The 25,811-nt window shown below is 52.8% G+C and overlaps 1 protein-coding gene across 6 annotated transcripts; it reads left to right on the top strand.

Moving 5' to 3' along the window:
- Positions 1-272: 272 nt before the first annotated feature.
- On the top strand, positions 273-25,453 carry PURG (purine rich element binding protein G). 6 transcript variants are annotated; one of them, XM_082050655.1, is made up of 5 exons: positions 273-336; positions 1,432-2,272; positions 23,049-23,142; positions 23,674-23,782; positions 24,509-25,453. In XM_082050655.1, the coding sequence occupies exons 2-4, from the start codon at positions 1,445-1,447 to the stop codon at positions 23,763-23,765; spliced, it is 1,014 nt and encodes a 337-aa protein (XP_081906781.1). In that variant the 5' UTR covers positions 273-336; positions 1,432-1,444; the 3' UTR covers positions 23,766-23,782; positions 24,509-25,453. The 6 variants fall into 6 exon arrangements, with proteins under 6 accessions (XP_081906781.1, XP_081906783.1, XP_081906785.1 ...); XM_082050657.1 differs by lacking the exon at positions 24,509-25,453 and having other exon boundaries at positions 1,432-2,253; positions 23,674-23,775; XM_082050659.1 differs by lacking the exon at positions 24,509-25,453 and having other exon boundaries at positions 1,432-2,253; positions 23,035-23,142; positions 23,674-23,688.
- Positions 25,454-25,811: the final 358 nt, after the last annotated feature.

Here is a 25,811-nt window from a genome sequence, read left to right on the forward strand (position 1 = left end):
CTCCACCCGCCGTCTCCCCGAGCGGCGGCGGCGAGAGGTTACCCGAGGTGACGCGCATGCGCGCTGGGGGCGGCGCGGCGGCGGGCGCGGGGCACTGTGGGTAGTGTAGTCCGGGCCGGGCGGGCCTCGCACCCTCCGGCACCCACCGCGCTGCCGCCGCCGCCGCCGCCGTCCGAGGCCGGGCGGGGCCGGGCCGGGCTGGCGGGGCGGGGCGGGGCGGGGCGGAGCGGGGGTGCGCCAGCCCGCGGCTCTGCGCGGCGGGGGGGGAGCGGCGGCGCCGCCGGCTGCGGGCGGTGGCGGCGGCTGAAGGGTAACGGCGGCGATGGGCGCTGAGGGGTGAGTGGTGGGGACCGGGGGCGGCCATGGGGCGGGAGATGCGGGGCTGGGGGGCACTGCGATGGCACGGGGGGCAGTACTGGGGGCACTGGGGGGCAGTACTGGGGGCACTAGGGGGCAGAGCTGGGGGCACTGGGAGTCAGTATTGGGGAACTGGGAGGCCAAGGGAACAATACTGGGAGCACTGGGGGGCAGTACTGGGGGCACTGGGACCAGAGATGCAGTACTGGGGGCACTGGGGGGCAGTACTGGGGGCACTGGGGCAGTACTGGGAGCACTGGGACCAGGGATGCAGTGATAGGGGCACTGGGGGGCAGTACCGGGGCAATGGGGGCAGTACTGGGAGCACTGGGACCAGAGATGCAGTGATGGGGGCACTGGGAGGCAGTACTGGGGCAATCGGGGCATAGGGGACAGTACTGGGGACACTAGAAGTCAGTATTGGGGAACTGGGGAGCTAGTGGGGCAATGCTGGGGACACTGGGGAGGAAGGAGGTGAAGCCTTGGGGGCATTTGGCTGGAAATGTAGTGATGGGGGACACGGGGGAGGCAGTACTGGGGCACTGGTGGGCAGGGGCTGGTACTGGGGGGGTCCCAGGGGGCAGAGGTTGCAGCTCTGGATGGCAGTGGAGCGGGATGGGCAGTGCTGGGGAGGACCCCAGTGCCCCCCAGTGCCCCCCAGTGCCCTGGGGAGGGGGGGGACACACAGAGCTGTGAGGGAGACCTGCAGCGGGGGGTCTGGTTTGGGGTGTCCCTTGGGGTCCCTCTCACTGCAGGGAAGCGGATGCTGAGGCAGCCGGAGGGCCGGGGCTAGGGGGGGCAGGCTGCCACACTTGGGCTTTGGGGGGTCTGGAGGGCTGCGGGAGGGGACAGCGCTGGCAGGAGGGTCCCCACGCCTGCGGGATGTCAGCCAGGAGCCGGAGCCGGGGGCGGGGAAGAGCGCTGGGGACGGTTGGGCCGCCGTGGCAGCTGGGAGGGAACGTCGGCGGCTTTCACCGGGAGAGCGAGCGGCGCACGGAGCCGCACGGCGAGAAGCCGAGTGGGCCCCTGGTGCTGATGTTGTTGTCTGTGTCTCTTGTTCTGTGTCGTTTCCAGCTGATCGGTAAAGATGGAAAGAGGGAGAGGAGGAGGAGGAGGAAGGAACCTGGGAGGCTCTGGCTTGCACAGGAGCATTTATTCCCAGTCCCAGCAGTACCAGTACCCGGCCTCCTCGCAGGGGGGCTGCATGGAGATCCAGGAGCTGGCCTCCAAGAGGGTGGACATCCAGAAGAAGCGGTTTTATCTGGACGTGAAACAGAGCTCCCGAGGCCGCTTCCTGAAAATTGCTGAGGTCTGGATAGGAAGGGGCAGGCAGGACAACATCAGGAAGAGCAAACTGACCCTCTCCTTGTCGGTAGCCGCGGAGCTGAAGGACTGCTTGGGGGACTTCATCGAGCACTACGCCCACCTGGGGCTGAAAGGGGGTCCTGGCCACCGTCACGAGCACAGCGATGACAAAGAGCAGCATCCCCGGAGGAGGCAGCAGCACCCGCCGCCTTCACCTCCGGCGTCCGTGGGCTCCGAAGAGCACCCCCACAGCGTCCTCAAAACCGAGTACATTGAGAGGGACAACCGCAAGTATTACCTGGACCTGAAGGAGAACCAGCGCGGCCGCTTCTTGCGGATTAGGCAAACCGTGAGCCGGGGAGCTGGCGTGATGGGTTATTTCGGCCACGGCTTGGGACAGGAGCAGACGATCGTCCTCCCGGCGCAAGGGATGATCGAGTTCAGGGATGCTTTGGTCCAGCTGATTGAAGAGTACGGCGAGGGGGACATAGAGGATCGCAGAGGGGGAGGCGACGACCCCCCGGAGCTCCCCGAGGGCACCTCATTCCGGGTGGACAACAAGCGCTTCTACTTCGACGTGGGATCCAACAGGTACGGCATCTTCCTGAAGGTAAGTGAGGTGAGGCCGCCCTACCGTAACACCATCACAGTGCCCTACAAAGCGTGGACACGGTTTGGGGAAAATTTTATCAAGTACGAAGAAGAGATGAGGAGGATTTACAACAGCCATAAAGAAAAAAGAATGGATGCCAGAGGGGACAGTGGTGAAGAGCAAGAGGGTCTCGAATAGAGCGCATTGGACTGGCCGTCTGGTAAAAGATAACAAAACAAGCAGAAATCGGTGAGAGGGACTGACTTGTAGTAATTTAAACCCACCCCTTTTTTAAAATTTTTTTTTGTAAAGTCCTTTTTCCGGTAGTTCTCGCTAACTCCAGTACGTAATGTTATCTGGTTATCACGTTAAATTACGCCCAAAACATCTCTGTATGTCTTATGAAAGTACCAACCTCCCGAGTCTGTATGAGTCAGCCGCTTCGAGTGTTGAAGACTCTGGAAGTACACGTATCAGCACAAAAAAAATCCGGCACTCTGACCTTTAAATAGTCCAGATAAGGCTTGTGTTGCACTTCAACGTGATACGAAAAGAGACCCAAACCAAACCTTGTGCTGACGTGTATCGATTTCTGCTTATGACGGGTTTTTGGGACTGAATTCTGCCTGTGCTCGGTGAAAAGGCTGAGCGGTGTAGCCACGGCACATTTACAACAAAAATCATCTCTGTGCGAATTGCTCGTGTGTGTCTGAGGAGAGGGAGAGGTTTTAAAACTGGCGTCTGCTGGTTGCTGAGTCTGAGATGATGATTCTGCGTGGGTAAAACCTCGATGACTGGTCTGACCTTCCAAACGTGCTGGTAAAGAGCGGAAAATTTGTTATTTATTTAGTACTTTTGGGCTGACCTGAGTATCCCAGGAGGGCAAAGTTCTGCTTGAGTGCTAAGCCTTCGAAATTAATGGTGATGAATAATAACCCACTCGTCATCTAAGTGTTCTGCCCACGCGAGGCCCATGAGGTTTTTTTGTTTTTAACGCATTCGTCTGAAATTGAGAAGGTATTTTTGTACTGGGGGTGTTGTGGGTTCCAGCTGTGGAGCGGGTGCTCAGAGGGACGGCCGCGACCAGGGCTCCCGGCTTCTCTGCCGGTCGTGAGACGAACGCGGTCACGATGTTCCCTCATGCGAGGAAAACGCCGGGCGTGTTCCTCCTCCCACCGTGAAAAAGAAAAGCCCTTTGGGGGGTTTGGTGCATCACTGAATTTGTCTAAAAAGGCATCTCTCTCGTACGTCCCCGCAGCGCGGTTCGGAAGCCGCGGTTACCGCCACCCCGGGTTTCCCGTCGTATTGATTTGACAGGTGTTGTTTTTCGGAGATAACGCCGGCGCCCACCCTCACCCCCTCCCAGCGCTCACAGCGGGGCCGGCAGCGCGCGGTTCCGTTCCCGGTCCCCCCCCCGAGGTTTCGGTGCCATCCCGCTGAATCCCTCGTCACGTAAATTCTGCACCTGGCGATATAAATTCTCTGCCTGGAGGGAGAATGTTTACGATTACCTGTTTAGGAGATTGAGGAAAGACGTGGAAAATTCTTTGTCATTTCTTAAGAACTGGATATTATAACATGATGGGGCTTTTCCAGCCTTTGAGCAAACAGCTCCTTTCCCTCTGAAACGAGCGGGATTTTTATTCAGTGCCAGGTTCTCCCAATAACCTGGTACCCACCTTTGAAAGGATTTTTCTGCAGTACGCATTACAGGATCCAATCAGATATTTATGATCAATTGTATTGTTTTTTTTAGAGTGGTGTAGCGTGCACGTGGACCGGCTGTTTTCCCATCCAACCATTACCTGGTTCTTTTTTTAAATCTGTTGAGAAATTTCTCTCCAACCAGACTGTTGATCGCTCTTAGTCTGGAGCCACCTGCACGCTGCACGGCCACGCTTCGTCTGAACCGTGTTACCTGTTCATGTCATTAACCGTAACGAGAAGAGTTGGGGAGGCAGGGGTGGGAACCAAGAGGGTAATCTGGACTGTAGTTTGGGTACTAAAAATACTCGATCTGTTTTAACTTAAAAAAAAAATAAAAAAATAAAAAAATAGAAGCTTGCACCAAAGTCACCAAAGAACCTTTAGGAAAATGTTACGATTGTGACAGGAAGTAAGAAAGTTAATTTCACTGTTTTAGGTGATTCCCCCGTTAGGCAAAACCACACGTAGCAGTCAGAGCCACCGAGCCGCTGGCCTCGGGTCACAAAGTCCCGTCCGTTTCTGGGCAGATCGCTCCTTCGGGTCCTTTCGCAGCTCTCGGAGAGAACAGCTCAGGGACCCTGATGGACCAGCTGGAGGTTCAAGGGGCTCCCCGTTCATCCTCGCCCTTAGGGCTTTGGTCCCAGTGCTTTTAACAGGTCAATTAAATTTAAAAAATAATAATAACTCTACATCCTATTATTGGTGTGAAACCAGAATTTAGGGAATGAGTCCTTGATGCGTGCGCGAGCGCATCGCTGACTGCTGCTGCCCGTCACAGTGCCTGGAGTGAAAATTCACTTGTGTCCAGCAAACCAGAGCTATGAATGTACAAACTTTTCTACGCTCGCCTTCCCCTTCGTGTTTCCTCCCCGTCCTCCCCGTCCCGGCCGCCTTTGCCTCGAGGGCTCGGGAAAGCTCCTGTGCTGGCATTTGCCCGAGATAACCGCGTGTGCTGTCCGTGATCACGCCTTCCCCGTGTCCCCTAGTCTTGGTGAGGAAAATACTTGCGACGGGCAAAGAGATTGGAAAGGGATATTTTCTTCACCGTTTTGAAAGAAAAGAAAAGAAAAAAAGAAGTGCAATGGCTTTTCTCATTGCTGCCCGCTCGGCGTTTTGGCTGAAGGGCGGTGCAGCGCAGCCTGGCTCCACCTGAGGCTGCCAGCAGCGTGCGTGTAAAGCGTTGTTCTTTTAATAATCTTTTATCCTGTGTTAATTAATTGGCCTTCCGATGGCGTTAGTTTATTGTAAGTACTCCCCAGGAATCGCTGCTGGCGCGCGGGCATCCCGCCGATCCGCAGACGCGGTTATTCCCCGGCACGGGACGCACCTGCGGATCCGCACCCGCATCGGCACCTTCACGGCGGCGGCCGACGGGTGAACTGCCGGCGACGGGTTCCTGGGAAGCGCCGGTGTTTGCAGACCTTGTCGTTGGAGGGTGATACGGGCTCGGAACGTAGCGATGCGAGGCGGTGACGTTGAGATTCGGAAACGGGTTCCGCGTCGTCGTGTGTGTTTGGCAGCGCCTCTTGGGCCGCTCCTGCGCAAAGGGCCCGGCAAGGTGCCCTGGGAGCGCTGAATCCCGCGTGCGTTTTAAACATTCGTTCCTGGTGCCCTGGAACTGCCGTGTCCCTTAAACTTGAGCAAACACAAGCTTATTTGCACTAGAAAGAACGGCCAAAAACAATCCTTAGGAGGACAGGGTGGACAGCACCAGTCTGAACCTCTTTTTTTGTTTTTCCCATGAGAGAATTCCCTGTGAAAAGCCCTCACCTCTATTTCAAAAATTGTATGGTCCTGGCAGAAAGTCTGTCAGTTCAATAATTAAATCATAATGCACTTTATATTGTGTAAATAATAGACTAGGAGCACATGTCTGCTCCCGCTCTGGTAGGGGGATGCTTCGCTCACGCTGAAAGAAGCCGTCTCCTATTCTAAGGATCCTCTCGAACCACCAAGAGTGGGATTGTTGGGTTGTTTTCATTATTTCCAGTTTGGATCTGCAGAGCTGCTGAGCGCCCCCAGCTCCGCCATCGCTGCGGATCCTCGACCCGTCTGCAAATCGAGTCCCCAGCTCCGCCATCGCTGCGGATCCTCGACCCGTCTGCAAATCGAGTCCCCAGCTCCGCCATCGCTGCGGCTCCTCGTCCCGTCTGCAAATCGAGGCCCCAGCTCCGCCGTCGAGGCTTCAGCCCGAGTTTTCCACACAGAACCTCGACAAGGCCGAGTTCGGCAGCTCCCATGTGCTGGGGCGGTCCCTGAAAGAGCTGATCCGGGTAGGGGATCCCCTGCCTTGCAGCCGGGGGGGTTGTGTTGGGTCCAGCCCATCGAGCCGGCTTTCTCGTTAAGATACAGAGGCTGGGGTGCGCTAACGAAGGGTCGGTGCAGCGAGGGCATCCTGTCTCGGTGACGGCCTTTACCCAGCGAGAAGCTGCAGTGGCTGTTGGTAATTTACTCGTCGTCGTAAGTGTTTCTTATCTGTATCCGATATATACCAATTCATATTCACATATAGGCATTAATGTATTTATGTGAGTATATCGTAGCCTGAAGTAGCTCGTAGCAAAATAATCTTATTTATCTCAAGTACGCGGTCTAGAGAAGGGTCAGTTTTCTCCTACTACTGGTCTGGATAAAAGCCTTATTCCACCCAGGGCTGGTTATGTGCTGTTTGTCGCGGCATTTTTAGGATTTCTGCCTTTAAGCGCTGTCGTTCCGTAGGTTTTCAGCAAGGTCGTGAGGGAAAACTGAGGCAAAAGAAGGCAAAACGTCCTCGGAGGCGTCACTGAGCTGTAGGTGAGCAGGAGCTGTAGGTGAGCAGGAGCTGTAGGTCAGTAGGAGCTGTAGGTGAGCAGGAGCTGTAGGTCAGTAGGAGCTGTAGGTGAGCAGGAGCTGCGGGCGCCGCGTTTCGGCGCCGTTTCACCGTCCCTTGGCTCCGCAGACCTGTACTGTCATGTTCGTAAAGCCCAAGTACTAAAAAACCCATCCTTTATACAAAAAATAACCCCACGCAATTACAAAAATCAATGTCAGCATGCTTTTCTTTCCTGCTAAAGACGTCATTATAATGACTGCATCATTTTTGTTTTCCCTATATCCTACTGACGTGAGCTGAACTGGCGGGGAAGGGGGTTGGCAGCGGTTATGACACCTACTGCTCGCTTGGCTCGCGGCCCTTTTGCCAAGCGTTGTCATTTTTATAGCAGAAAAAAACGTTTATTATTGTGTATTTTTATTGGGCAGATTTTGCACTAGGTCAAAAATTAATGATGAAGCAGTTTTAGTCCCACGGCATCCCTGTGTTTTGCTGTGCGTACATTATATTTAGATACAATTTATAAAATAGTTGTTAAAGAAAAGCGTACCTCACATTTAATTTTCTATGCTGTTTCCCTCCAAAATTAAAATGCCCTTTCTTTTTAATTACTTCCGATGTTGTGATGTCTAAAGTTCACCGTTCCCTCCTGCCTTGGCTCTCGGTAGCAGTGACACCTGCGTGGTCTCCATTGCCCTCCTGCAGTTCGCTGTCGCTTCGCCCATCGGGGCTGCGGGTGTTTTGGGGTGATCCAGTGCTGCCCCAAAATGGCCAAATTCTGTTGTGAGCACCGGCAGAAAAGCCCCTGCCAGGGGACAGGCTGCTTTGGGACTCAAGTATTTTGGAAAAGCTAAGGCCGGGTCATTCGCCTCTCTGTTCCTCCAAAATCCGCAGAAGCTTTCACGGGCTGACACCGATTCTTCTTCCCAACATCTTGTGGCGCCCGTGTCCAGTTCCCCGCCCACACCTCCTAAAGGCAACGGTATTTCATGACAAAATATCGAGGTAAAATAAAATATCAGGAACTCCTGATAGATGACATGGAGTAAAAAATTGGTCCTCCAGAAATGTCAAAGCATGAATTGAGGTTTTAGGAGCCAGCCATCGTTTTGGCATTTCTGTGACAGACGTAATTAGATTGCTCCTTCCGCACGCTGAGGCATCGTGTGGAATGTACGTGTCCGTTAACTTCTCGAAAGGTATAAGCTGGATTCACCTCCTGGCTTTTTCTGCTGGTTGGGTGCGTTTTGTGTCTGTGCTGTATCCACAAGTACCGGCTGAGCCGCCACATCCCTGCCCACCGCCCCAATCAAACCCTCATTAACGCCTTGCTAATTCATCTTCCTGTCCGATGGGCTACCTCAAATCGCGCGCGTGTTCCAGCCTTTAGGTGTTTGAGAGCCATTCTGCACAGCGGTGTTTGGCGGGGGTGGATAACGGCTCCTGTTGGGAATTTCTGCCCAGCGTCGGGGGCAGTCCAGCCCGTAGGCAGAGCCACTTTGAGTGGAGCTGCTTCTTCGTCTTGGTAATTCGCCAGGCGGAGATTAATTGGAGGAAAAGACGGACCATCAAGTTGGATGCTGGGAGGTGGCTGAACTGTCTGCCCAGCCCCGCCGAGTGCTGTGCTGATACAGCACCTATGAATTTATGAGTGTATGACACACAAATTAACATAGAGAGATGGGAGAGAGGAATATTTTAAAAATACATATGCATATCTATATTAAAAATAGTATTTTTTTCCTGTTTCAAATAAGTCCTTAGTTTTCGAGGCGCTGCGATTTTAGCTGTCGTCTTTCCCGTTTTCCCTATCAGAGGTGTCCGATGTGCAATAGGAGCAGGGAGACAGATTCCTGAAGCAATATCAGTGCACTGTCCCGCTCGCATTCAGTCTTTACACTACACATCGCCTGCAACAGAATCTGCATTTCCAAACAGCAGCCGGCGCGTGCGATGAAAGGCCGGGCTTAACCTCGGGCTCTTACACGGATTCCGTCTGGTTCCAAGCGCCTGTTGGCCGGAGGCGGAGGGACAGCGGGGCTAAAACCAGAGATGAGCGCTTCCCAGCGGGCACGGGGACCAAAAGGCAGGAGGGGGCGGAGGATTCGTGCTCCGGGGAATCTCCCAGCACGGCGATGGTTTGATCTGCAACACGTCGTGTCCACGGGGCAGCTGCTCTTTGCAGAAGAAAAGGGTCAGCGGAGGCTGGAGGGGATCAGAGGGATCAGAGGATGGGCCGCCTGGGAAAGGGGCTTTCAAGAACCAAACTCCGCGCCCGTCTTTGCCCAGGGATTCGTGTCATTTTCAACGAGGCTCTTTGCAGATGGTCACTGCTTGTCGCGCCTCCGTTTGCCCGCGCTGTGGTGCTCAGGTCTGATGTACAGCAGCGGTGATGTTAACGGGTGCTGAAAGCTGCGCTGGAGTGAGGGAAGCGCCGTAATAACCGCAAAAACTCGGGAAAATCTGTCAGCATCTCAAGCTGGGTCTCCTGATAGCGGGGGCTGGATACCTGTGGCTTTATTCTGTCCGTGCCGCTGTTCCCCGCTGATAAAACGGGGCGAACGCTGCCTCCCGACCTCGAGGGGCTGTGATGAGTTCATTTGGCGTTAGAGCTTTTGTGATGTTCTGATGCTGATTGATCCTGATGGTCTCTGAAAGCAAAATAAGAAGAAATTTGGTGTGGAACATACTGAGTAGATAGTATGTGGTGTTTGGAAGGTATGCATAGGTAAGGCTTGGATTACATAGGGAGTGACGAATGAAAAAGAAACATATACGCTAGAGGAGGAAGGAAAGTTGGAAGAGATTGTTTAATTAAGCTCTCTATACAGTCGGAATTAAGGTTGTGCATATAAACATTACTTCTGGCACTTGCTCACCTTCGGTTGCTCAGTTTTCCAGCTGTTTTTTCTCTGCTGTTTTGTGTAAGGCTGTACTGGTGTCTCGACTTCTTGAAAAAACGCTGGGTTGCTCGATAAATTTGGGGTTTGATCCTGAAGGGAGGCTCGCAAGCCTTGCCAGGACTCCTGCGCCCCCGGCTTTCCTCCAAGGGTACGTTTCAAGGCCCACACAACGAAAAGGCTTCTATATTCTTCCCAAGCTGAACAACCTGGAAAAGCCTCCAGTGCTGGCTATTCCTCCCTCCCCACCGCGCTCGCCCTCAGGCCCTTTTCCGGCTGCCCACCCCTGGTTTGTTTCCCCAGCTTCCATCTGGTTCTGTCGCATTTGGCCTTGTAGGCGAGAGGCCGTGCTCTCCAGGGGAGTTACCAAAACAGTTTGTTCCCATCCTTGCTGCAGCCCTTTTACATAATTAAAGGCTGTTGTCAGGTCTCTTCTGCATCCTTTCCTAAGCAAATACAAAGCCTTCCACCAGGGTAATTTTTAGCCCTCGTCATGTTCTTGTTGCTTTCTGATCAGTCCGTCTTCTTCTTGAACCCAGAATTAAAGAATTCAGAATCGGGAGACGTGCTTTGGCTGCGGTCTCACCAGCTTGGAGTGGAAGGATTGCGAGCACCACCAGGGTTTGTAGCTCCAGTGTGCTGGTTTTTGACACGGAGTCTTGCATTATCCTGACCGAGCCGCACCTCATCTCTTCTCAGATTCCTCCTTGAGTTCGCCAAGATCATTCTCAGTTCTGACCCTGTACCGTCCGCAAGGTAGATCATTCTGGTCCGTCATCGCATCTTTGATTCAAATACGGAAGAGGGCGGGATCCTTGTTGGGATCCACTTGATACGTCCTTCCAGATTGACTGGAATACCAATTAAACAGGCTAATTGTGGAAATCACCACCTGTTCTTCCTTGAGGCTGTGAGTTTTTTCCAGCTGCTGATTTCTGTTTCTCTCCGCTTTCCTCAGTAGGCTCTATAGAATCTAAACAGCCATTCTTGCTCTTGTTTAGGAGTTTTAGAGAAACTGGACTATTAATATGCCAGAGCACACGTTTTCCACAAAGCTTGGCAATAGAAATCTTTGCTGTACGTGGTGGGGCTGCAGAATCCTGTCTCATTCATGCCTCCGCTTCTTCCTCAATAGCACCTAGAAAAAATAGCCCGTCAACATGCATCCTCCTAAAGATTAAATATTCTTCTAAATACTAAATATCACGGCACCCTCCCTATAGTCACAAAAGAAGCACGAACAAGATACCTGTTCAAACACAAACATCAAGAATTCGAGTGACAATATAAGCTCCCTGAGCCGGTTTGTTTGGAAATCTGGGCTTTCCCTTTCCACATCTCCAAGGACTGTCACAGAGAAGCGTTCTCGTCATGCAGTAGTGTCCATAGTCACCAAAATGTTTACATGAACTTTGCTAGCTTTAACTACATTTTTGTGTCTAAATTGGCATTCTCCCTGCATATTCTGCTTCTCCCGTTTCCTCTCCGGACATTTGTGCTCGTGCCCCATCTTTCCCCCTTGCGTTACATTTCTGGGCTTTCCGATTTTCTGCAGCACTAGTTCTGTATGGCCGTGACTCGCCTCTCAAAAATGTGGATCTTAAAGCAAAACTGGCCGGCATCTGAATGTCGGTTTTCCATGATCCTTCCAGCAGTGAAACACTCAGCAGAGGAAGAGCTCCTTCTGCATTAAACCACTCAGAGCATCACGTCATTATGGGGACCTGAAAAACAAAATAACGACCTGGCGTTTGAGCAGCATTCCCGATGGACAGGGCGTGACTGTGGGTTTCCTAGGTTTGGCCAGGAAAGGTGTTTCGGAATCTTGTCGTGGGTCATCTCAACGTGCTGAGGGTGGTAAGTCCCCAGCGCTGCTCTGCATGGGAGACGGAGCCGTGTCGTGCCTGCGGTGCAGTCCCCACGTCAGCGAGACACTCGGCGTTTGCATTAACTGCATCAAAACCCCTGGGGTTTTTTGGGTTTTGTTTTTATTCTTTTTTCCAACTCCAGAAGCTCCCGCCGCTCGGAAAGGGAATTGGATTTTCCTTTCTACCACGAGGCGGTCTGACAATTTGGCGTCGGTGTAACGACGAGTTCCTCCTGCTCCGTGCAGGCTCCCACACCGCGCTCTCATCGCTCCACACGGACATCCAGCACCTTCCAGGAGCACCTTTAAGCGTCTGTCTCGCATCTGCCACGCCACAGCAGCTCTTTCGTCCCTCCCCTTCTGCGGGGAGAGGCTGAACATGCCAATGCCAAACTGGTATTTTTACCAGAGGTTAATTACCCCGCTGCTCCGTGCTAATGAAGCACATCGCTTGCCAGCAGCTGCACATCCCCACGGCTTCGCAGCGCAGGAGCAAAACAGAGGGCTCGGTGGGGGCAAAATTGGGCGCTTGCATCGCTCCCACCGCCCGGCGGGTCAGCGGTGTTGAGCAGGAGCGCTCGTGTCTCTGGAGTTTCCCCTCTGCCCGCTGCTGCTGTGCAAATGGTGAGTTTTGCTCCGGGCGCAGCCATGCAGAGTTTGCGCTGCTGCCGTGCAGAGTTTGCGCTGCTGCCGTGCAGAGTTTGCGCTGCTGCCATGCAGAGTTTGTGCTGCTGCCGTGCGGAGTTTGCGCTGCTGCCATGCAGAGTTTGTGCTGCTGCCGTGCGGAGTTTGCGCTGCTGCCATGCAGAGTTTGTGCTGCTGCCATGCAGAGTTTGCGCTGCTGCCGTGCGGAGTTTGCGCTGCTGCCGTGCGGAGTTTGCGCTGCTGCCGTGCGGAGTTTGCGCTGCTGCTGTGTGGAATTTGTGCTGCGGCCGTGCGGAGTTTGCGCTGCTGCTGTGCACAGTTTGCGCTGCTGCTGTGCACAGTTTGCGCTGCTGCCGTGCGCAGTTTGCGCCACTGCCATGTGGAGTTTGCGCTGCTGCCGTGCGGAGTTTGCGCTGCTGCTGTGCGCAGTTTGCACTGCTGCCATGCGGAGTTTGCGCTGCTGCTGTGCACAGTTTGCGCTGCTGCTGTGCGCAGTTTGCGCTGCTGCTGTGCGCAGTTTGCGCTGCTGCCGTGCGGCTGGGAACAGCCTGATGGCAACAGACTCGTTCTTCCCCAAAAGCTCGCGGGGGAATGCGGGGCCGGAGGCCGCCCGTACGTTCAGCTGGTGGAGCAGTTCCCGGGTTCACTGGAGCTCTGCGCGCGGTCCGCAGGGGAATTGCTGCCTGAGGAGCATCCACCATCACGGCTGCTGCGTTTCCTCCAGAGTCTTGGACACGCACAAGGTCTTTATAGCGCTGATCAGAAGAGGTAGTTGCGAAGGCACCAAGCCGCCTCCGGCGATGCTCTGCTTGCCGGGACGCCAACAGACCCCGAGCAGAGTTTGAGAACTGCAGCGTTGTGCTGTTCCCATTTTTGGATGATTTTTTCCCAGCTGTGTGTTGCAGCAGGGATGAGCAGAGCCTGTTGATAACCAAGAACATCCTCAAGCTGAGTTAATCCATGCCGAACGCTTTTCTTCTCTCTTCGCCTGTCCTGGGGGTGCAGGATTGTACCGGGTGAGTCCTGCAGTCCGCAGGAGATTTTGGGGCAGACTGCCCTGTTTCTCCAGGCTCTGATGCGATCCCAGGGGACGAACTCAACCCTACAACTTTTTCTGATTAAGCTGTTTATGCTTCTAGCTTCTCAGTGCTCTCTGGCAAGTGAATTTCACCAACTGGTTTCAATTCAACATGTCCATCTTCCATTCCACCCACCCCTAATCATCAAAAATCGTTTTGCTGTCAAGTCCTCTAAAGCTGTAGCATCTCCCCTCTTGATGTGATCGCTTTTCTGAGATACAGAAGGTTTTGCTGGACCCTTCCCGAAGGTTACGTGCTCATTGCTCTATAGTTAGTGGTGAAATTGTTTAATTTGAGCATTTTTAATAATCCCTCCCATGCTGGTAAGATTAGGGAAGGTTTTTTTGGCGCGAACACTTGATTATAAAGCTGAGAATAGGCACCGTGTTGAAGAGGGTGAACTAAACCTCGTGCCCCTTACCTCAGAGTGTACCTGTTAAACTGCCACTGTATTTCTTGCAGCAGCACCTGCAGACGTTTGTTCGGCTCCGTGTGCAGGGACGTTTTCCCCCCGCTTTGCTCTCAGGGCTGGTCGTGCCGTTCCCTTCCCCAGTGTGACCTCTAAGAGTGGTTACCAGTCTGGTTCTTGTCTCATGGCTGACCTGGCCCAAAAGCCCTAAATTGGGTTTTTCCTGAGTTTACCACCTTTTATTTTTTTGAACCCTTTCATATGAACCTCTCTGGAGGGTTGTGCAATGCCCAAAGGATCCTCGGTTCCCTCCATCCCCGTGCATTTCTAACCGCTGAGGCTGCGGTAGGACACAAAGGTGTGTAACCGGTTTTATTCTTCCCCGGCGTTTGTTTCCCCCGTGTGTGTTTTGATCTGCTTTGCCCTTCGCCGCTCCCGCTCTGCAGCTCCAGTCCGCTCCTGCAGCCACACGCGGGCAGTGGAGCTCCGGTTGGTGTTCACTGCAGGCTTGGGGTGATCCTGCAGCCAAGGAGCAGTTATTTAACCACCCGCCCATTCGTCCCCTCTGTCATCATTCCCCTGGGTTGCACAAACCAGTTACCTGGGGCAGATTTGATCACAGAATCATGGAATCACTTTGGTTAGAAGAGACCCTCAAGATCATCAAGTCCAACCATAACCCACCCCTGTCCCTGCCCCACGTCCTGAGAACCTCATGTCCGTCTGTCCAGCCCTCCAGGGCTGGTGACTCCAGCACTGCCCTGGGCAGCCTGTTCCAATGCCCCACAGCCCTTTGGGGAAGAAATTGTTCCCCAGATCCAACCTCAACCTCCCTGGCGCAACTTGAGTCCATCGTGCTCTTGTTGTAGATGACCCATTTCCTCCTACCAGCCACCGTGCAACATCTCACTTGTGGTCAACATGTGGCAGCTTCCCCAGGGACGAGCTTCACTGCGTCTGCTGCAAGTGTTGCTCTGAGCTTGGACTCTTGTTTCTCCCCACAATTGATCCTTTGTTCTGTGTAACCTTAATTTTGTTCCGCTGAACGCAGAAGTAGAGCGCGGTCTGGAATTGCGTCTCAGGCTGAACATCGCCAGGATTTCACCCTCCCCGCGACATTGAAAGTGGTTGCAGAATAATGAGAGTCGCTTTCTTTTTCTCTGCATGCATAACAACAAGGTGCTTCCACATCAGTTTGGGAATCAATCTGTGGGTTTGGTGTGGGGGAGCAAATCCAGGTAGGTGGGATGAGCGTACCCACAGCAAAGGTGGGACCGAGATGTCGAGATAAGAGCTGTTCCTCTGCCAAGTCTTCCATCTCTTTCACAGTTCTGCGCTAGCTCCGCCTGTGTGTTATCTCGAGGAAGGCATATTACAGAGACTTTTCTTTCAAAAACAGTCACTTTATTTGGCAGTGCGTGTTTTGTGCTGCTGTGTGCACCCACCTGAGCAAACCCACCGTCCACAGGGTAAGGCTCCCCCCTTACCCCTCCCTGCAAACTGCTTTTCTCACCTCTTTTCTGCCCTCGGGACACCCCCTCTGCAGCAGGGAGAACCTCCCTAAATGCGCTCAGCCCTTTCTTTCGCAGCCCACAGCCTCGGCGCTTTGCAGCAGCAGCCCACGGCTTCTGAAAGCTTCTTGCCTTTCCTGAGAGGATCCAAGAACGGGGAGGGACCGCAGCTCCGAGCCTGGCAAAGATACAGCCTTCTTTTGCTGCCTAACCCAGAAAGGAGGAGATGTCACCTCCAAAATATTCCTGCAAGCCCCCCGCAAAGGGAGGAATGGGCTGTTTTGGAAGGTGCAGGGTGCTCTGGGGTGGCCTGGTCTACCCTGCGTTGTCTGCCTCCAGACCTCCGAGACTGGCTCTCCAGTGCCCTCCAGAGAGGTGCCACCTTCTCTGTGCCGCGGGAGGAGATGGAGAAAGCACCGATCTTCTCAACCTCCTCGGGCTCTCGAGAACATGAGGTTCGTTCTCCTCCATCCCAAACCGACACCGACCCCTTCCCCTCGGCGGGGCTGAAGATGCTATGCAGGAGGAGGCCAAGCGCGGCCAATACGTGGGTATTTCTGCTTGCCGCAGCCTAAACATCAACCTTCTCCAAGGGCTTCCTGCCTTTCTAGCTCATTTTCTAGACAAATTAAAATCAGCAGTTTTGTCCCAGTCATACCTGGAGAGCTCTCTCTTGCCAGTGAAGGAATTTTTTCCCTCTCCCTTGAATTTTGTCTGCACACAGAAATTCATGTGAGATGAGCGTCGTGATATGGGGAATGGGGAGAGCAGAGCAGAGCGTTCCTCTGGATAGGGCTTGATGCAGTTTACAGCAGCTTGGAGAAGATTGGCTGGAAGGTAAACTGATTTGGGCTAAAAAAGCTGGTGCTGTTAAACCGTGTTAGTGATTCTTTAGTAGACGGTCCAAAATAGCTTTTTGGTGACCTCTGACATATAGAAAAGATAACCACATTTTGGATCTCAGACTGAAGAAGCAATTTGTGCTGGAAGAAAACTTAACGTTCTTTAGAAACCATCTCGGGATGGCATTTGCTGTCAGAAACATTGCACGGGGAGCGCAAAGCAAACAAAGCAGAGCTCGCAGGTCTGATTGCACACGAGGCGGGTTTGCGGAGCTGCCACGCTGCCTTCGGGCTGGATTCCAGCCGCGATCCTCCCTCCTGACCGCACTAACCACGGGAAATTTCCCATAGGCGCCGCGTGTTTCGGGGGCAGTCCTTGGTCACCGGCTGTTGTCTAGGATGCTGTTGTCTTGGATGCAGAAAAGAAAACCATATTTCTGGTTCAATTTCAAATTAGGGGGCTGTTTTCTGCCAAGCTGGCCCCCCCGCCGCTTCAACTGTGCATTATTCTCTTTCTCTTTCCGCCGGTCCTGTTACACGCCGCTCAACAGCTGCTGCATTTAATCCCAGAAGCTGTAGCTGGTAGCGAGCAAAGTGATCTCCATATAACCTCTCTCGTGCTCATAAGTGTGCATTATGAAGCTTAACCGACAGTAATAAAATGTTTTGCTTTCAACGCGCGGTCCCCGCGGCCCAATGTTCCCGTCTTCAGGCCCCGTGGTTGCGGCAGCGTGATGGATCCAAGTTCTTGCATGCAAAAAGGGGCATTTTTACCTCACCCAGCACGATGGATATTTTTGTGCAGGGGGGAAAAAGATGCTTCTCGTCCACATTGAAGTAACCATACAAAAGGCAGGAAGTCTGAAGCCTGTGCACTTGGAATTTCATTCTGCTTTACACATCATTGATGCTTTTATTGAAAGCATCTTTTCCCGATAAATAATTTAAAGGCCGTATGATTTTCCTTCTCTAAACCTAAAGCACGAATTTCAAAGCAGGGAACTCCGAGCGTCACTTTCGTGGTGCAGCGGGTTGCATTAGCCCTACAGCTCATATTTGTTAAACCAGATGCGGTTTCCCAGCCTTGAAGTCGACAGCATTTGGTTTGGAAGCGGAATTTCCCGGGCAGGGCCCCCCCAGAACAGCAGCAGTGCAGCTGTGCACATGCAGCTGTTTTCGAGCAGTGACAACACGGCCTTTTTCTGGAGATTGCCATTTTGTAGATCAGCTCCTTCCCGAGCAGCCGCCGCGAGGACCACGGAAAGATGGATGATTATTCCTTCCCGGAATCGTTCTTCCGCTGCGGGATCTGCTTTTTGTCGTGGTAATTTGCATAGAATTAAAAATGGCCCCGCGTTCGGTTCGCACTGCGCCTGGGCTGCCGAGCCGTCTCCATCGCGTTTTCCTCGGCTGTGCGTGGGAATCGCTTTATTCACGTTCCTTATTCGCGCAGATACCTGCAGGCTTCAACACAGCAAAAGCCTCGGCTTCGGGAAAAAAGACATCGCTTCTAATAAACCTCCAACTTAGTTGGGTTTTGGAGACTGGAAAAGTCACCGAGAATATTTAGATGAGAATCTAGTGCTGCAGCTGAAGGAGGATTTTAGAAATACCTTGAAAAGCCAGCGCTCAGGCTGCGGGTCAGGCCACGGGCTGGCGTGCAGCCTTTTCTCCCAGCAACCTGTAATTCATTTATTGTATTTTTTAAAATGTAACGGGGCTGCTGGTCCAGGTGAGGCCAACACTGCGAGGGGCTCTCTCCTGGCGTGTTCTTGGGACAAACTGAAGTGGCAAGAACACAACCTGACGTGAAAACGTCCTGGTGAGAGCGGCGCGGGAAGCTCCTGTGCCATTGGAGGCAGTGCCCTCGCGTCAGACCCATCACCCGCTGCCACAACCGCTTGCCAAATATGAAATGACCTGGAAAATGAGGAATTGTGCTACTGGAGTTTTCACGCTGGCAAGTTTTCCGTAGATGCGAGGGCTGGGTTTGGTCTCGACGTTGAGGTCCGTGCTACATAAACTAAATGTTACCCGAGCGCCTACGTACAACAAGTGGTGAGATTTGCCAGTCTTACGAGATCTCCACAGCCCCTGGGTGCATCCTCTGGCCTCCTTGTTTAAACAGCAGTGGCGAAAATAAGTAACCTGGGTTTGACACTTTTCTTCTTTCCCCTCGGCACACTAGTGTTACCTGTTTCAGAAAAGCCGTCTCTAGTGTTTGTTCTCTCATAAGGAAAATATTTGCAGCTTTCCCTGAAGCACACCCGACATACTCTGCCAAGTCCAGCGAGCCAGTAAGTTGGTTTGAAAAAGAGCTTTCTCCATTAAAATAAAGTAAATCATCCCTGGCTCAGCCGCAGCAGCTGTTGCCTGGTAAAACCGGCGAGTTGACAGCCATGGGAGACACTTGTGTTGCTCGGTCACCTTTTATTGGCGTGCCTGCCGAAATATAGCGAGAATGGAAAGTCCGGCTTTCCCCTTTTCTATTTGGCACTTTCATTTTGGGAGAAAATGCCCCAGTTTTGGCAAGGGCCGAGCGGCTGGAATAGCCCATGGGGCAGCTGCGGGAAGCGCGTGTTGAGAAAAAGGGGAGATGCCTGAGGTGTGTCGGGATGAATTCCCATTCTCCAGCCTCTTCCCAGGAGCGCTTGGTCCAAAGTCCTTCTGCAGCGTTTTCCTTCATAACAATGGTGACGGGACGTTAGGAACATCAGCGTTCCCTAGGCCGCCTTCGTCGTCTTGTCCTCGCGTTAATTGTCCTTTCACTGCTAGGGTGGCGAACAGAAACAAGCCAGCTTAACGCATTATCAGATAGCTAAAAAATAAACCGGAAAGACAAAGCAAACCGTGAATAAATAGGTCAACAGGCTAACTGTGAGATGAAAGGAGGCAGCGTCGGCGCAGTGGTTGCAGACACTGGGCAGGTTTCCAGGCTCGCTTTCGCTAGACCTCCGGTATCGTGTTGCGAAGCCTCGTGAATATTCCGAGAGACTCTTGGGGTTGGTTTTTTTTTGAGTTTTGGTTTTGTTTCTTTTCGTAAGGTGTGTCCACTCGCTTTCTGAATGGGTTTGTGAAAGTGCCAGAGTTCCTGGAGCTGTTCTGTATCGTAAGCGAAAAGGTGTCAGTCGTTTGGTCGTGTGTGTTCACAAGCTGAGCCGTGCCGTCCCGCGTCCCCCGCCGTGCTGTGATTTGAGGCACTTTTTGGTGTGGCATGTGCAGTTGCAGTGCTGTCTGGTTTTTCGTTTCAGCCCCCGGCCCGTGTTCTCCCCGCGTTTTGGACACTGAACCAAACCAACTCGGAAACTAGCACTTTAAGTACTAGTGGTCACTTTGCTTCTGACTGTACTGAGCACTGCACTTTTGTAAGTACTATTAGCACTGAGTTTTGAACCCTTTATTTCCCCCGCTCTATTTAGCCCCTTAGGCACGTTGTTAATTACTTAGGGGCCATCAAAAGATATTTTTGAGGTGTATGTCACCGCTGTCTGGTGCCTGACTTCCATCCCATACCCGTTAGCGACTTTATAGATGAGGGAAGTAAACCCATCGAAGCTTATTTCACACAACAGGACCAACATCTGCGTGACCAACGTCCAGGCAGACGTGGTCGTTGAAAACTTTGGGGTCGTCCAGAGACCCAACCGCATGGCTTTGCAAAACACCAAAGAGAGAGGAGGAGTCTCAAAAAGGGATCGGGAGGGTGCAAGATGGTCCGGTTCACACTGGGAGTGGCGCAGACCCGGAGCCAGGAGCGTAGGGCAGAGGCTCCGGGTTTCGGTGCTAAACCCTGCTCTGTGTGAGCAGGGGGGGCCGTGCGACAGCGGAGTTAAAACCGGCCTGAGATGCCGGGGAATTAATAAAAACCGCGCCCAAACCATTGCAATAAAAGCCGTCATTGTGCCTGTACTGCAAGTGCTGTTGAGATTGAGCGTGGGCTTAAACTACAAAAGGTGTTTTTACGTAAAAAAGACTTAGAGAAGATTTAGAAGATGGTGTGAGGAGCTGAGCAGGCCGCGTCTTAGGAGGCGATTCAGACGCGTGTGAAATTCCTATAGGGATGGAGCTCCCTCGCCAGCAAGAAACCAGTAGCGGAGAGTCTGTCCCAACCGGTACACACAGCCCGGTTCTCTAGGATTTAAACAGCATGATGATCGCTGGGGTGCAGAACAGTCCAGGTTTTGATGTCCCAAACAGTCCCAGTGGTATTTTGCTTCTTTAAAAGCCCCGGTGGGTTTTCCACAGTGGCAAATAAGTTGTGAGAAAATAGGTGTCTCGGCTTGGCTTGTGGCGAGGGAGCGTTTTTCCCGACCAGCTCCGGTTCCGGTGGCTGGTTTCGCTCGGGTTCCATTCAAGCTTCCTTCTTCCATCGACCGTCACGGGTTTGGGTATTCAATGGGAACGGAAGGTGGTTAAAAACACCGCAAGCCCTGACCACAAGTATTATGCTCTTAGATTCCCTAGCGTTTAACTGAAAAATGGAAATGTAAATAAAATCCAGACTTGTTTTCTTTCTTCTTTCCCCCAGCCAAATGAACCATGCAAATGTAGCTTTAAAGAAGCAGCGCCAGCGATGTGGCCGCTGTCTGACCCGAGCGGCGGGGGCCCAGCCCCGAACCCCTCGGGGACTCAGCACCCGCGTCCCGCTCAGCACCGCGCTGGGGCCACCGGAAAACGGCATTTCCAGTTCAGTGCCATCTCAAAACGTTTCTGTTTGGAAAATTCGCTCCCCCAGCGAGCTCATCGCTCTCCCTAAGCCCTTGGGAATTAAACTCACGGGAAAGGGGGATGTGGACCAGGTTTGGTTTTGTTTCTTCCCCCCGCAGGTGTAGTTTTTTTGCCCGTTGGAGCCGGCGTCTCCTCCTTGGGGCGCTGAGACTCAAGCGTTTTCTCGCGAGGCCCGAACGCAAAGCCCTGCACGGCACCTCTTGCTTCGGAAGGGTTTTTTAGGCAGGAGAAGCTTCCGTAGGGGTTTGTCACTGTTTGGGGTTTCAGACAGCTCGCGGGAAGCGCGTTGTAATGGCACACGGGCCATGATTCACCGACCTTTGCTTTTCTCCAAGAGAGACTTTTAATTCACCTCGATAGTTCATCCTGAAAGTCTTTTCGGACCCGTGCAAATGCCCTTGAAATGAGTCAAGTTCATAGAAAACAGTTGTGCATTGCAGGAAGCAGTCGTAAAACGCGCACACACCCGCGCACCTCTCCGTGTGCACGTGTGGATGTGCGCACACATAGTATTGATATACTGTTTCCCCAGCTGTTCTTATTTTTGGGGGGGATGGTTTGTTTTTGGGTTCCCCCCTTCCCAGGATACTATTAACCAAAAGGTGTTCTAAAGTCATGGCATGAAGACTCCTCAATGTAAATCTGAGTACCTTGTGATGCTAATTAACAGGTTTTTCCTGAAACTTTATGTGATGCTTAATATTTTTCTTAGGAAGTTTTGTTTAATGTTAGATCATTGTTCTGGAGGATGTTGGTCCTACTGGCATTAAACTAATGGAAATAAAATGCATGTGTTACAAGTGTAGAAACGGTGAAGAATTAAGTGTGAACTTACTGTACGATGCTGATTCTGTTTTCAAACAATCTGTTTTGCTGTTCAATAGTTGACATATGGAAATGCCAATGTACTGTAATTTAGCACTTTTCCAATGGACCCTGTTCTCACTATGCCCGAGGGAAGAGGCGATTTTGGCTTGGGGTCATCGGGATTCCACCTCTGGACTTTTTCTGTGTGTTTCGGCACCAGAGTCAGCCAGGGGGAGCTCAGATTTGAGGTTTTCTCGTGGGTTCGGTGGCCGGCGTGGGGCGGAGGGGACAATTTAGTGTTAACAGGGTGCAAAGTGTGACTTGTCCTGTACTGTACTGAAAGGGTTAATTGGTCAGTGGCTGTATTGTACTGTATGAAAACTCATGAATTGCCTTGTATTATTTCCAATGGACTGTCCCGTGTCCCCCGACCCGTCCCCAGGTTCCCCAGCGACGCGTGTGATCTGTCAGGTCCTGCAGACTCTCTGGTGCTAAAACCTTCCCGTATCGATGGTGCTCCTGCGGACGCTGGCGGACAACGCGCGCACCCAGAGCTTGAACTCCACCACCTCCTTCTTGTCTGTTTGTATCAAGTCCACACACACACATGCTCACAAGAAAACAAACATGAGAAACTTGAATTTGTTTCGAAGCATCATTGACAATCTAATGTTTTCTATGTCTGCTTTTATTTGGGATGGCCTTTTTTCTAGAAAGCAGCGCGCTGGGAGGGGTTTGGTCCCGTTCACGCCGTGGTGGGCCGGTGTGGCTGCTCCGGCTGGGCCAGCGTTGGGCCATCGGGAGCCAGCGAGGAGGAGGAGCTGCAGGTGCCTTCGCATGAGCCCGACCCTAAAAAGCAGCCGGCATCCCCGTGACTCCCCCGTCCATACGTAGGGATGAACCTGCCGCTTCCTTTGTGGCAAGAATTGGCTTTATTATGAGGATGGAGGCGGAAAATTGGAGTCACGGGAGCTCCCGAGGGCACCTCCATCTCCTGCAGCGTCGCTGGCTGAGGAGCGGCCGCGCGAGCCCGAGGTTTTGCGGGTGACACACACGCCGGGCGGCGCGAACAGACCCATCCCCTCCCATCCCTCCCCGACGCGAGCTGCTTTTTGGACAAAATAAAATCTGACTATATTTTATATCGATTTGAAAACAAAAGTCTGATATTTATCCCATCCTCAACTGAATTTGCATATTGTTGTTTGCCACGATATTTGTTCTGTCTTCAAATAAATTTGCTTACTTGTGTAGTCTTAACTGTCTGCTCTGATTCCTATAATCGAATTTATCGCCGCCGCAACGTGACTTCACAGCGTCTCCCCTCCGGGCGCTTCCCGCGAAGGCGAGAAGATGCGTCTGCCCGGGAGGGGAAATCATTGCAGCGACTCGCAGTATAAATGTTTCTCTCTCGGTTATCTCGCATTCATCTCCCCGGGGCTTTTCCATTTTACATCTTCTCTTTTTTCCCAGTCATTCATCAGCAGACCCTGCTGCCCGGTAAGAGCGCGGCAGAGGAACGCCCGTGCTTCAGCCCGCTTCATTTGAGAGATGGACTCACTGCTGATACGTTTCTGGAGGGTGAGTCGTTTCTGACAGAATGAAGGGCTTTACGGCTCTGAGCTCGCCGAAAGCCGCGGGCATCGGCATGGGGAGCGGGAGGTTGGCATCGGTCACGGGCAGGCAGTGCCCTCCAAAGGCTGCCAAACCCATTTGCACCTGCGTTTCCGGGGTATAATCAAATCAGCCGGCGGGCGGAATAAAAGGAAGGAGCCAATATTCCTGATCTGCCTGCATTTGCAAACAAAACCTCTTGTGACACTGTCGGGTTCTGAGGGTTGCCCCCCTAATAAAAGGCTGGGTTTGGATTGTAAAGGTTGCAGGCTGCTGTAGGAGGGTGTTTTATATTCCCTTAAAAATGTATCTGTAGCCAAAGGGAACATTTCAGGGGAGCCTGTACAAGGGCTGGGGTTCTCACCCTTCCCTTCGCCACCTGGTAGGACCACAGGGTCCATTTTCAGGGATTTCTCCCCGTCTCCAGGCACCGTTCCCCCCTCTCTTTGCCTCTTTCCTCCCCTCTGCACTGACATCTCCCCGGCTTTTTCTTCCCAGTTTATGAAGGTTTTGTCGATGTCTCCTGCTCCTCCTTGTGGTACAAGCCTATGGGGAAGGACGCTGGCACGGGAAGGAGAGAGCAGAGATGAGTCCTGCGGGGAACAAGGTACATATGCCTCAAAACAGCGGGCAGTGGGCGCTGCTCGGTCCCTGAGAGCACGGAGCATCTGTGTATCACCCCAAATAATGCAGATTTGCTTCCCCAGGTGATGTTTTGGCAGCCCCCCACCCCGGGGCAGCTCTCCTGGTGCTGCCTCTCCCCTCTTTGGGGGCACCTGGGGACACCTGACACCCACCTGGTGACCCCTGTGCCCGCAGAGATGGGGACGGTGTCACCGGGAGCTGTTATTTTCCAGGGCAGAAGAACCCCCTGCAATAAAAGTCACGGAGGGACTCGTTCCTCTCGCTGCCCATCTACCAGGTGCTGAGGAACCGCAGGAAAATCCACCGCTGCCAAACGAGGGGGCGCGTGGGAGCTGCGCTGCTGGGAAGGTGTATTGTCCGCTGCCACGCGGGGGTTCGCCTTATCTGAGCGCTGCTATGTTCTCCCCTGCAGTGCCACAAACACGGGGAATTCGGCCAAAAATAGCCTCTGGAAAGAAAGGACAAATAGAACATGCAGGTGTATGCGAATGGCTCTGGGGAGGCAGATTTTCTGGGTGCTGAAATGGCAGATGATGGGCAGTCTTTAAGAGTAGCTACCAAAAAAAAAAAAGCCCACCAAATATATATATATATATATATATATATATATGAATCCCTTTACTTTCTTAAACGTACTTTCAGTTGGAAAGCTCGCTTCGGTGATCTTTAATTTTCTCCTTCACCTCAGGGCGAAGTCCACAAGTCCGGCTGCTTTATCCGGTGGGGATGGAGGCAGAAGAACCCGCGCAGCCCGAGGGCCTGAAGCAGGACACGCAGCTTTTCCATCCAACGGGAAAAAACACCGCGGGGACTTCGCTGGCTTATCTTATTCTGCCAAAATTCTCCAGAGTTTCCCACCGCTGATCTCCTAAAACCCTGGTCCTCGCTGGCTGGGGCATTGAACCCGAGCGTATGCAGCACTCCAGACTGGAATGATTGTTGATATTTGTGTTAATTAATACCGTGCTGTATTCAGGACATCGTGGTACACGTGCTCTATTTTCGATCGCGTGAAATTAAACCTATGGACACGATAACACATGTAAGGTGGTGTAATGCAGACCAGAGGTCCAGGGCAGCCTTGCAGTATCGCTCCACAGAATTTCGAAGGAATTTGGAGAAGTGAATTAATAATACATATTAGCTGAATTGATTGAAGAAAGATGGGGATTGCTGTTACATTTCAAAGTGAACCACTGTCCTGCTGCCAGCGCTTGGGGCTCGACACCCAGAGTGGGTGCAAAAGCTTATAATTGTGTTTTGTTTTTTCCTAGAGAGAACGGAGCAGGAAACACCAGGAGACACGGCCACGACTTGAACATCAGATCCTGCAAACCGGTGGGTGATGGAAAGCCCCGGCCTCGGATCAAAATGTGAATCTGAGCCCTCGAATTGGACAGAAGGGCGCGGAAGCTGTCCCGCCGGCTTTAACCCCACAGCCATCCCTCCACCCGTGTTCAGTTTTCCTGCGGGGAGCAGGAGGTGCCGGAGCAGGAGACAAAACCAGCACCCTGACAGCAAACTCCTTGTTTCAGGATTTCAGTGGGATGTTAAGGTCACACACACACGTTGTGTTTGCCTCTCATGGGGTGGAAGTGGTGCCGACTTTCCGTGATTTATTTCACTTGGTACTGTAAGGGGTTTTGGTCCCTTTGGGTGGAACAGGCGAGACACCAAGTACCATAAACCTGTGTGTACGTAAATCCAGGTGACAACCTCAGCAGGCTCCTGAGTCACTGGTAGTGCAGAGAGGATACGAGGAGTTCACCCTGTCCCCATGCACATGGAATCACAGATGGTTTGGGTTGGAGGGACGTTCCCAGCTCCCCAGTCCCCCTGCCATGAGCAGGGACATCGTCACCAGCTCAGGGCGCCAGAGCCCCGTCCAGCCTGGCCTGGGATGTCTCAGGGATGGTTCATCCCCCCCCTCTCTGGTCGCTGTCTCTGCCCGGTGCCTCCGGACTGTCCCCGGGGGGACGATCGCGACAACC

The sequence above is a fragment of the Streptopelia decaocto genome (genome assembly GCF_964273445.1).
Source record: "Streptopelia decaocto genome assembly, chromosome: 4".
NCBI lineage: Eukaryota > Metazoa > Chordata > Aves > Columbiformes > Columbidae > Streptopelia > Streptopelia decaocto.